The sequence below is a fragment of the Carlito syrichta genome, unplaced genomic scaffold (genome assembly GCF_000164805.1).
Source record: "Carlito syrichta isolate Samal-C Ts95f unplaced genomic scaffold, Tarsius_syrichta-2.0.1 Scaffold308685, whole genome shotgun sequence".
NCBI lineage: Eukaryota > Metazoa > Chordata > Mammalia > Primates > Tarsiidae > Carlito > Carlito syrichta.
The window spans coordinates 322,810-335,753 of NW_007252781.1; the positions used below are offsets into that span (position 1 = coordinate 322,810).

General features: G+C 39.0%; 1 protein-coding gene across 1 annotated transcript in view; it reads left to right on the plus strand.

The window, feature by feature from the left end:
* Positions 1-589: 589 nt before the first annotated feature.
* Positions 590-12,944, plus strand: part of DCHS2 (dachsous cadherin-related 2) — a gene marked incomplete at its 5' end in the record, with an annotated part of 154,196 nt that continues 141,841 nt past the window's right edge. The window contains 3 exon segments of the mRNA XM_008065606.2: positions 590-674; positions 6,799-6,992; positions 10,858-10,893. Coding sequence (XP_008063797.1) covers positions 590-674; positions 6,799-6,992; positions 10,858-10,893 — 315 coding nt within the window.

Sequence of the window (12,944 nt, forward strand, 5' to 3'; positions counted from 1 at the left end):
GATGCTGCATGAGTCTAGAGCACAGAATGTAGACACAGAATTGAGAATCATCAGCAGAGAGGTTGGTGTAGTGCCATGGGCTGGTCAGATCACTCAGAGTGTGCATGGGTTTTCCAGGGTCACTGTAACAAATTACTAAGAACTTGGTGGCTTAAAACAACAGACATTATTGTTTCTCACAGTTCTGTACATTACAAGTCCAAAACGCAGCAAGGCCTTGCTCTCTGTGGGGATTCTAGGAGAGAATTCATTCTTTATCTCTTCCAGCTTCTGGAGACTATCAGTGCTTCTTGACTTGTAGTCACATCACCTCCATCTCTGTCTCTGTGGTCACATCGCCGCCTCCTTTTCTGTCAGATCTCCCTCTGCTTTTCTAATGAAGACACTTTTTGTTGGATTTGGGGCCCACCTAGATAATCTAGGACAAGCTTTTCCTCTCAAAATTCTTCATTTAGTCATGTGTTTTGCCACATAAGGTCATTGTCACTCTTATCACATAAGGTAATATTCACAGGTTTTAGGGCTTAGGACATAGACATACATTTTGGGGGCCACCATTCAACCCCCTACAGGCAATCAGCATGGATTGAAGAGAGGAGCACCCAAGATTGAGCTCTGAGGTGCTATGGTGTGTGGAGGCCACAAAGAGAGCATGGAGTCAGTGAAGGAAGCTGAAGGGAGGTAGATGAAGGGGAGGACAAGGAGAGGAGGCAGAGTGTGGTGCTGGTGAGAGGCATGTTTCAGTAAGGAGGAGCTGATAGCTGTGTAAAGGCCTCTAGATGATTCAGAAAAGAAGGACCCATCACTGATCATTGCACTTGGGTACTCAGTGAACTTGCTAGAAGTGTTCACCTTAAATCCATGTTGTCTTCAATGTTGAATCTAACTTCCACTCAAATATTATGATTCTGTTTTTGCTGCAGGATCAGTGGTTGGCCAAGTGCTTCAAATTTAAAATGTTGTTTCGTGATTTATTTATTTTTCTCTCCTATTTAAAGTTCTATGTGTGTGTTTTGTCAATAGCTTTGTTTGTTTTTCTTTTTCTTTTTTTTTTTGAGTCAGAGTCTCACTGTCACCCAGGCTGGAGTGTAGTGGCACGCTGCTCACGGCCACTGCAGCCTCGACTTGCTAGACTCAGGCGATCCTTCCACCTCAGCCTTCCAAGTGTCTGGAACTATAAGCATGCACCACCACTGCTGGCTAATTTTTTGATTTATTGTAGAGATGAGGTCTCACCAAGTTTCCCAGGCTGGTCTAGAACCCCTGGGCTCAGGCAATCCTCTCATCCCCACTTTCCAAAGAGCTGTGATTACAGGCGTGAGTCACTGTGCCTGGCTAGCTTTGTTTCTTTCTTTTTTTTTTTTGAGTTGGAGTCTCACTGTGTTGCCCAGACTGGAGTGCAGTGGCCGCTCCCGGCCACCGTAGCCTCGACCTGCTGGGCTTCAGCGATCCTTCCACCTCAGCCTTCCAAGTAGCTGGAACTACAGGCGCGCGCTACCACGCCCGGCTTCTTTTTTGATTTTATTGTAGAGATGAGGTTTCGCCTGCCCGGGCGGGTCTCAAACCCGCGGGCTCAGGCAATCCGCTCACCTCAGCCTCCCAAAGGCACGGGATTACAGGCTGAGCCACCGAGCCCGGCTAAGCTTTGTTTCTTTAAAAAAAAGTCATAGGCTAATGATAGAAATATTGGAAATTGTAGTATGAAAAAAATGTGTATTGAACGCTGAGGATTTTCTTTCTTTTTAATTTTTTTTTAAAGTTTACTAAGTATGTGATTGCTTAGGATGCTTAGGAGTAGATAGAGGAAATGTGGCCTACAGTGTCACCCCATACCTTTTTGGCTTGGGCCTAGCTAATAGGTATGAATGGCTGGGCAGGTGACCTGCCACAAGACTGACTGGTGATGTTGAAGAGGGAGGAATGCTTCCCACCTAGAAGGTGGCTATTCTGATGAGGGGAATGCAAGCAGATCCTTTCTATTTGTAGAACACCCAAGAAATGTGGAAACCTACCTTCAAAGGGCCAGTGTTTGCAATTTGTCTCCTGTGTCTGTGACACATTTATCAGGAGGAATCCTTACCTGGAGGAAACGGATTAATTAATATGAGAGAAGTGATAAAAATCCTTTCTCAGAAAACCAATAATGGAATCAGAGAGAACTTAGTATCATATTGATATTTTGCATTTTTATGATGTCTCCATGAAACTTGTGAAATATCAGATTCAAGGAGGTCAATTCTGAGTATGAATAAGTTTAAATTAAGAGTCATCGGAAACGTCTCTGTCTAAAACAGGTAAACTGAGATCGAGATGAGAAGCACAGGGGTGGCACTGAGAGGCTGTAATGTGGCTTATGAATAGATGCAGAAATAAAATCCTCTGAGAACTCCTCTCAATACCTATCAGCACCACCAGATTGTGATAATAGAGTTTGGCCAGGTGCTTCCTGCTTTGATTTAAAGAACTCTCTCTGGAGAAGGGGCCTCTGAGCATATTTACTAATCAAGATTTCCTCTCAAAGCTTTGATAAAGTCTTTTCCACTTTCTATTATTCATATTGTCTAAATTTTATGTGTCAGTCAATTTATATTGGAAAATATAAATCTCATAAAGATACCAAATTCATTCTAGGCATTCAAGACCCAATATTAGTAGGGGGAATATGTTGTTAGGGAATAATAGCCTTTGTTTTTAGGGACTTTGGTAAAAACAGGAAGAAATGCATTCTTATTTTATGATTCTGAAACCCAGAATATGAACTGCTAACATAAATTGAGATCAGTACAAAATCCCACTTTTGACTTCTTACATTTTACTGTGCCAAAAGTCCAGATGAGAAAAAGGTCTTGAAAGTGGAAATGAGGAAACTTGTTTTATATAAGCGGAATCACTTGTTAATATATGCTATTAAAGGCTGAGCATAAATTTTAGAATTTAAAGTTCATTGTATGCGTCTTCCAATCAAGCCCAAGCTATTGAGAATACCATATGGTTTTAGAAGATATATTTGGTGTTGCTGGGAACTTGAGGCTACTAAATTCTTAACAGCTGTCAGAAAGAAGTAGACCAAATATATTTGGAGTTTAGTCTTTGTCATGAGGAAATTTGTGGATTTCCTACTTCAGTACATCCGATGAGAAGAATATCTCACAAATATGTTAGCGGGCTTCACAGGATGAATCATTTTGCCAAAGAATATGAGAGAGATAAGAATGAAGATAAATTTAAAAGGCTGTATCATCAGTTGAAAACAATAGACAATTAAAGAGGGAAAATAATACTGCCAATTGGTAAGAGTTTCATCGGGCCCAGGGGTTCTTAGCCTAGGCACTACTGACAATTTGGGCCAGATAATTCTTCATTGTAGAACTTTTTCCTGTACTTGGTGGGGAGTTTAGCAGCATCTCTTACTTCAACTTACTAGAACCTCTTTCCCAGTTTCAATAGCCAAAAATGTCTCTAGGCATTGCCAAATGTCTTTTGGGGGGCAAACTTGTTCCTGATTGAGAACCACTGAGCTAGGTGACACAAATAGCTTCAAAAGTCACATTCTAGTTATATGTTAAAAATAGAATGAGATGAGAGGGCAGGCTTATTAAGAACTTTAATTGTTCTCAATGAAGCCAATGGAATCCCATTGGGAAGCACTATAATTAAGGTGTAGCTCCTGCATGTGCATTGTATTGAGGAAAAGTCTATTCTTTTTCCTCCCCAATCTAGAGTTAAGTGAGTATAATAGGAGCACTAGTAAAGTAGGTGACAAAATTGCCTTTTGTTTTGCTTCCCTCCAAAAAAAACCCTTATAGAAAAATGCAGGACTGCCAGAGTTATTCTCCAAAACTAAACCTGTTTTAGTTTAAAATGGCATTGGGGAGCCATTTCTTGGCATAAATATCCACTCATTTAAATTTCACTACATCTAGGAGTAGTTTGGACACCTATATAGTCTTATAAACTTGTCTTCATATTCATATATTATAGACTGAATGGCATATATGGCAGAGACAATTTGTATTCACAACATATTCTTATGATCCACTTCCTTTCCCAGAATCCCTTGCAGTTAAATTGGGGACACAAAACTTGTTCTGTCCAGGAAAATGTGAGTGGAGCTTAGCTGCTGGCTTTCATACCATAATATCAGCAGCATGAAAAAAGGCAACTAGTACACTAGCCTGTATTCTCCAGTCTTAGCCCTTAGTCTTAGCTGAGGAAGTAAAAGCCAGAACACCTCTTCCATCTCTTTCCTCCCCAATTATAGTGACTTTGGGGCCTTGCCAATATGTGTCCTTGTGAGCCAAAAAAAAACAGCTACTCCTTTTTTTCTCTCTCTCTATTTTCTATTCTCTTTTTTGCGACATCTATAAGTTGGAGGGTGGGCTTTCTGTATTGATCTACTTGTTTCCAATTGTCTCACTTTATCTATATGTCTGCTTTCTGGAAACTAGTTGGAATTTGATCATGTAGAATAGAAGGTTGGTCTAAGACTGGAAAGCACAGGAATCACCACCTGCTGACTTTCTTCATGTGGACGATATGATGGTAAGAAAGCCACATACATAGGAGGTAAACGGTTACTTGGAGTGGTGCCCCACGTGATCTGGCACATTATGCCCTGGAGGAAGATCAGGAATTTGGGGCGTGTTTTTTCAGCAGATAAAGGATGGAATGGCAAGGCTTCTGATTTAAGAGGCAGTACATAGATGATGGGGATTAAGAACCTTCCCTCTGCTGCCAACTGCCTGGATATGAATTCCAGTGTTGACACATTAGCTGTGGGATCTTTGGCAAGTTACATAAACTCTTTAAGCCTAAGTTTTCTGATGTATAAAATGAATAGTAGTACCTATAGATTGCAAGTGTGTAAAATATGTTAAGCTCTTAGAAGATTACCTGTTCTGTAGCATATAATTCTTCCCCTCCCTCCCTGTCTTCCTCCCTCTCTCCCTCCTTTCTTCCTCCCTCCCTTCCTTCCTTTCTTCTTCTCTTAAAAAGCTTCTTTTATTGTAAGTACTATGTAGATACTTGTTAATATTAATTGAGTTATAAATTACAGGCTTACAATGAGCCTATGAGCTCAAGAATTTTTGAGTGTTATAGAGCCTGTTGTGTTTCTCACCGTATATGCACTCCCACATTTCCTATAAATAAGTCAAATGCGTTCATAATTCTACTTCATCTTTGCTACCGGGCACAGGACTGCTGCTATGTACTTGGTACTCACAGGCAAAGGAAAAGACGCCCTTTCTTCTGGGCATGTCAGTGTTTGTGATTGTTTTGATAAGTAGAGCATGGGCTGAATTTCATTCTTCATGCGCCTGCAGGCACCAGCAAACTGAATACTGTATGACCTTGCAGGGCCCTGACTGATGCTTTACTCCCAGCAGGAAAGCTGACCTGGGAGACTCAGCTCTTACACTCCAGAGTGAATTCTGTTACTGGGACTGGATTTCTAGTAATGGTACCATTTACTGACTTTTTTGTTTGTCCTTCCCCTGAGGCTCTCACAGAGGCAGGTCACACACATCAAGTCCATCACTTGAAGGCCTATATATGAGAGAGAATCAAGAGATTTGTCAAATCCTTAACCCTATGGATGTTATTTTGATTGTGTATGTGTGTGTGTGTGTGTGTGTGTGTGTGTGTGTTTTAAAAGACAGGATCTCACTCTGTAGCTCAGGCTGGAGTGCAATAATCATAGCAGCTCACTGCAGCCTTGAACTTTTGGGCTCAGGGGATCCTCCCTCCTCAACCTCCCAAGTAGCTAGGACTACTGGTGCACACCACCTCACTGCTCAAACTTTTGTGTTTTTTATAGAGATAGGGTCTCACTATGTCACACAGGCTGGTCTTGAACTCCTGGCCTCAAGCAATCCTCCCCCACCTCAGCCTCTCAAAGTGCTGGAATTACAGGCTTGAGTCACTGCGCTGCTGGGCTCTAAATTCTTGTTTTCCTGATAAAGGGAGTTTAGTTTTTTCTCTCATTCCTATACTTTCTAAGCCTTTCCCTGAAGCTTATCTTTTTTTCACAAACTACTCATCTCTTCCAGAGAGGAATTTTGACACTACAATCTCCTGGGATTTTATTTTTATTTTATTTTATTTATTTATTTATTTATCTTTGAGTTGGAGTCTCACTCTGTCGCCCAGACTGGAGTGCCGTGGCTGCTCCCGGCCACCACAGCCTTGACCTGCTGGGCTCCAGCGATCCTTCCGCCTCAGCCTTCCAAGTAGCTGGAACTACAGGTGCGCGCTACCACGCCCGGCTAATTTTTGATTTATTGTAGAGATGAGGTCTCGCTAAGTTGCCGAGGCGGGTCACGAACCCACGGGCTCAGGCAATCCACTCACCTCAACCTCCCAAAGGCGTGGGATTACAGGCTGAGCCACCAAACCCAGCTCTCCTGGGATTTTAAATAACACATTGTTTTTTCTACACACCAAGACAGTTCAGGTTTAACAGAGGGCTTTCCATCTCACATGGTGTTTTTAAATCTTTGAGATTGAAAGCGATCTCTTAGGTATATGAATAAAATAAAAAGGCAAAAGAACCCAGGGTTGAGCCCTAAGGACCTCAGAGATCACTTGAAAGCATGAGAGGAAACAAAGGAGATTGAAAAGGAGAACTCAGGGAGTTGTCACAGAAGGTAAGAGATGACAGAGATGTAAAACCAAAGCCCATGTTATGAGGATAGCTATGGGGGTTATTTGGTTGTGCAAATCATTGTTATAAGTCATGACTGACTGAGAAGTAACGCTTGCATTTCTATTTTCTCACTGATTGCTCTCCTGTCTCATAGGTAAAAGCCTCTGATGCAGATGCAGGACTCTATGGCTTTGTCGAGTACTCTCTTTATGATGGATTCCAAAGCTATGAAGCACCTAGAGCGTTCCGGATCGACCCTCATGATGGTCGAATCTGTATTTCTCAAGACATCGACAGGGAAAGGGATCCAACCACCTATGATCTCTTGGTGAAAGCTAAGGATGGGGTAAGTCTTTGGGTATGAAATTTTTTTCAAACATGCTCAGAAGTGGCTCAAACGTGAGCCATTGTATACACATCACAGAATACCAATGATTATCAACAGTTGACTAATTTTGTTTCATATGTTACCACCTCTTTCCTTTGCTGGAGCTTTTTAAAAACAAAAACAAAAAGAACGACAAACAATTATCATACTATAAGAAAGGGATTGACTGTAGTGGGAAACTACAGCGGGGTGAAGGAACATTTCATCAACAAGAGTACCTGCATAATGATCACTTGTATACCTTACCCTGAATTGTACCCCACATTAAAAAACAAAAAACAAAAAATACCAGGCATGATATAATTTCATTTGTAAATAATTCAACAATGTCTCTAGCAGATAAATGACTTTTTAAAAATATAGCTACAAAATATTAACAATAGTATTTTAATGACATCTAATATTTTAATAATATCTAATATCCATTCTATGTTAAAGCTTCTGAATTATCTAAACATATCTTTTAATATTGTTTTATTTGAATCAAGATCTACAAATTGACATGGTTGATAGTTCTTTAGTTTCAATCGGTAGTAGTCAGGCCTCTTACCTTTTTTCCTATGGCATTTCAAAATTTTTGTTTTTAAAGAAATTAGGTCATTTGTCCTGTAAATTTTCCACATGCTGAATAGGGCTGATTACACCCTTGGGATTCATTAATGTGTTCTAGTCCCTCTATTTCCTATAAACTGACATTTAGCGTTAGAGACCAGATTTTTTTAGGTTCATTTAGGGAATAATGTGTGCTTCGTACTGTATCTGCAGACACACACCATTATTTTATTAAAGGTTGAAAAATGGTGACTTTCAAGTTCTGTTATTCTTTTGCATTTATTATTTGGAATTCTTCAACTAAGGAGAATATTCTCACACTATTTGATTAGCCTGAAATAGGATTCATACAAGAATTGCAGGATAATGCTTGATTATTTATCTTTATTTTACCAGTTTTGTCAATAATGAGTTGGTGCCTTAACTATCTCCAAAGGTAACCAATCCTTTTTTTTTCTATTTTGGTGATAAATTCCTGGATGTTTATGTATTTGATGTGTTTTAATAAGTTGCTGACTTTATCCTTTCTGATGTTCCCATTGACCCATCCTTAATCAATAAAGGCACCTTCGATTTGGTTTCTATGTTAACTTATTTTTCTTGTGAAAGTTTTAAATTGACATATAAAATGCATATAGAGAAGTGGCCACATCCTAAGTGTATAACTCAGTGGATTTTTGCAAAATGAATAGATCTATGAGAGCAGATTAAGAAATATTAGCAGAACCCGGAAGACCCTCTCTTTACCTCTTGCTCGTCCCACCTCCCTCATTCTTGCCCTTTTAGGATAACCACTTTTGACTTCTAACACCAAGCATTAGTATACCAGTGTTTAAACTCTCAGTGAATGGAGTCATCAGTATATGTTTCTAGCTAGTTCCTTTGGCTGAATATTATTTGTAAGAATCATTCATGCAGTGTATATAGCAACAGTTCATTCATTTTCATTGGTTTATAGTATACCTTTATGTGAATATAAAATAATTTTTTATCTATTCTATAATTTATGGTATCCATTTTGACATTCTTAGACTTGTAATTTGGAGGACAAATGTAAACATTTCTGCTGAGTGAATATTCAGGAGTGGATTTGCTAGATTATAGGAAAGCTAAACAACTTTTCAAAGTGATTATATCAATTTATACTCTTATCAGTAAAGTATTAATATCAAAATTTTATTTGTTACGCATTCTCCCCAACATTTGATACTTAATGTCTTTTTAATTATACCAACTCTAGTACTTGTGTAGTGGTGTATCACATTGGGGTTATACTTTGCATTTCCGTGATAACTAATTAATTGAGCATTCTTTTGTATGTTTACTGACTATTTGCATAACAGCTTTTGAGAAGTGTCTATCATTCACAAAAAGAAAATTCTTTACTCATTTCCCATTGTATTGAATCTTTTTCTTACTAATTTATATGAGTTCTTTACATTTTTGGCATGCAGGACCTATGTTGGATATATTAATTGCATATCATTTCTTCCGTTCTGTGGCTGGCCTTTTCTCATCCTGAACGGTTTTTTTGTTGTTTTTTTTTTTGAGAAATAGAGGTTTCTCAATAAAATAAGAAGTCAAAAGGACCCAGGGATGAACCTTAATAGGGCTCAATTTATCCATTTTTTCCCCCTTTACAGCTAGTCTTTGTGTTCTTTTAAGAACTATTTTCGTACCTTAGGGACATGAAGGTGTTCTCTTATGTTTTCTCCCAACATCTTTGCCCTGTTTTCCCTTTCACACTTAGTTTTTTCAGTCTAATGGGAGGAATCCCCCCCACCCCATATAAGTATTAACTCAGCCCCATTTATTGAAACAGCCATTCTTTCCTCATTGCCCTGGAGTGACACTATTGTCATGAATCCTGTGACTGCATATGTGTGTGTCTACTTCTGGACACTCTCTTTTTTACCTATGTATCCACCTTTGTGCTAGTAATATTGCTCTTAGTTATTTTAGCTTTATAATAGGTCATGATATCATTATTATTTTAGTTTTGTTCTAATTTGAGATTGCCTTGACTATCTTGACCATTTGCATTTCCAAATACATTTTAGAAACAACTTATTCAATTTTCATGACATTACAGGAAAGGCAGCTGTTCACACTGTTCTGCACTTTGATTTTTTTCATGTATTTTATTTTGGAGACATTCTTTCTTTTACTTAGTATATTTGGAGACTTTCCTTGTTTCCTTGTTGTCTGCTTACTACTCCTTTGTGTAGACGCACTAGTAAAAACTCTCTGTTCTAATCTTCCTCGTTTGAAGTTAGTGACAGGAAGAATCTACCTACTTAAGCTTGAGTTATTGGGGGAAAAATGAGTCTAAATATATTTATTACAAGTGAACATGTAGAAACTAACATGAAAATATGGTCATTTATGTTCAATAAAATATGATCTATTTGGTTATATTTTTGTCAACACCTTACTATATAGTTCTAGGAATTCCTAATTCTTTGTTAAAAAATATATAAAATACATCTTATATATATTTATAATCAATATATATTATATATATTTCTATATTTAATTATTTGTTATACTGTATATCTAATACATAATATATTTGGGAAACAAAAGCTACAGTAAGCAGAGAACTTAGATTAACTTAAGTTTATGTGATTATTTAAATCTCAGTAGGTGCACAAATATTAATCCAAGGCTTTAGAAATGTATTCTTAATAGATTTTGAGACAATTGTAAAATGCCACCCTAGAATTGAGTAACCAGTTTAAACCCAATACTCTTATGAAGCTGTATCTTCCAGGCTACCATCTCTGACCTAAAGGAGTCACTGTTTTTGTTGTTGTTGTTTGTTTGTTTGTTTTGAGTCGCAGTCTCATTTTGTCACCCATGCTCTCCACCTCCTTGACTAGCAGGACTCAGGCACTCCTTCCAAGTAGCTAGAACTATAAGAGCACACAACATGCCTTGATAATTTTTTGATTTATTGTAGAGAAAAGGTCTCACCAAGTTGGCCCAGGCTAGTCTTGAACCCTGGGTTCAGGCAATCCTTTCACCTCCACCTCCCAAAGTGCTGGAAGCCACCATGTTCAATCAAGGAGCCACTGTTGATTGCTCCCAGGTCTTGATGGCCACATGCAGGAGCCAGAGATTCTTGTAGTGGTAGAACTGCTGTCCACCAGGAGAAGCAAGCTCCCCTGCAAAAACACATAGATGTCTGTCACCTTGAGGCCACTATACAGAGCCTTGGAGAGGGATTGAGAATTTTGACTTTAGTCCCGGATCAATTCATCAGTCTCAGGATGAGCCCATAAGGATACATTTAACCTTGGTGAAGGTGAGGAACATTATGTTTCTACAGTCTGAATCTTTCGAGCCTCTAGTATCTGGGAATGAGTTATCAGAGCTTCAAGGTCTTCTTCTCCCATGAATGCTTGGGCACCTTCTCCACCTCTGTGGTGGTATTATCCTTCTTGCTTCCTTGTCCATCTTGTAGTTGTGAGGACTCATGGAGACCCAGGCAGGAAGTTGGAAGCAGGTCCTTAGGGGAGTGGGGCCTGGAGTGAGTCCACACTTTTCATCCCTTCCTTCCTTCCTTCCTTCCTTCCTTCCTTCCTTCCTTCTTTCCTTCCTTCCTTCCTTCCCTCCTTCCTTCTTTCCTTCCTTCCCTCCTTCCCTCCCTCCCTCCCTCCTTCCTTCATTTCTTCCATCCATCCTTGTCGAAATCTCACTCTGTTGTGCAGGCTGGAGTGCAGTCACACACTCATGGCTACCACAGCTTCAGTCTTCTGGGCTCAGGCAATTCTTCCACTTCAGCCTTCCAAGTATCTGGAAGTACAGGCAAGCGCCACCATGCCCAGCTAATTATTTAACTTTATATTATTACCTTGATAATCTGTGGTTTTTCTTCTGATTCTTTCTTTTTCCTGAAAGCCCTATAGAAGAAAATTGCTGAGAAACCATTTGTTGGTGGTTACTAAGAGATTTTCACGTGTCAATAAAAGAATTCTTGTTATAAAATACTTTGGATGTTCTGGGCTACTTTGTAGCAGCTCTATTTATCCTTGTGAAGACTGTCAATATTTTTTTTTAACTCAATCACTTCTTCTATTCTACTGATACAACTTTTGAAATATGCTGTTTTTTACTGTCATGATGAGGTCTTGCCAAGTTGCCCAGGCTTATCTCAAACTCCTGGGCTCAGACAATCCTCTTGCCTTAACCTCCCACAGTGCTGGGATTACAGGAGTGAGCTACCCAGCCTGGCCCTTTTAAAAAAAAATTAATTTTATTTTTTGGGGAGGGAGACAGATCTCACTATGTTTCTCAGGTTGGTCTTGAAACATAAGTGATCCTTTTGTGTCAGTCTCCCAAAGCTCTGGGATTACAGGCATGAGCCACTGTGTCTGACAGATTTATTTTTAAAGACAAGTTCTAGAAGAGTGTCCTCATCATAGGCTTTTAACACCTTCCTAACTTTCATCCTGTTTGGACCTGAAAGTGCCTCCAATATTCCTTATGTTTGCCTCTACAAAGAGCAAGCAACATATGTGTTTTTATGTGTATGTATGTATATATAAATATATTTACACATATAAATTTATTTAGTATGCAGTATTGATTCTATTGACTGCATAATATCATGAATTTCTTCTGTGATAAACTGAGTTTCTACAAAGTGTCATATGCATCTGTCATAATTACTCTATGCAATACATATTATCAATATATATTAGAAACACATAGTCTAAAAAGTTGGTAAAGATGAAATTAGCAATGTTGGTAATGACTTAGTGGCTGCCCCTGAAAACAATGTAGACTGCATCCAAAGAATAAATTAACTCAGACAGGATAGTTTAGTTTCAAGATATTGGAGTCCAGGTCATAATGAATTTATTTAAAACAATAAACTGTACCTTGACAGAAATTCTTTAACTTTATATTATTGCCTTGATAATCTGTGGTTTATCTTCTGATTCTTTCTCTTTCCTGAAAGCCCTATAGAAGAAAATTGCTGAGGATCCATTTGTTGGTGGTTGCAAGAGATTTTCATCTGTCAATAAAAGAATTTTTGTTATAAAATACTTTGAATGCTCTGGGCTACTTTGTAGCAGCTCTATTTATCCTTGTGAAGACTGTCAATATTTTTTTTTAACTCAATCACTTCTCCTACTCTACTGATACTACTTTTGAAATATGCTATTTTTTAGCCGGGCTCGGTGGCTCAGCCTGTAATCCCGCACCTTTGGGAGGCTGAGGTGAGTGGATTGCCTGAGCCCGCGGGTTTGAGACCCGCCTGGGCAGTGAGACCTCATCTCTACAATAAATCAAAACATCAGCCGGGCGTGGTAGCACATGCCTGTAATTCTGGTTACTTGGAAGGCTGAG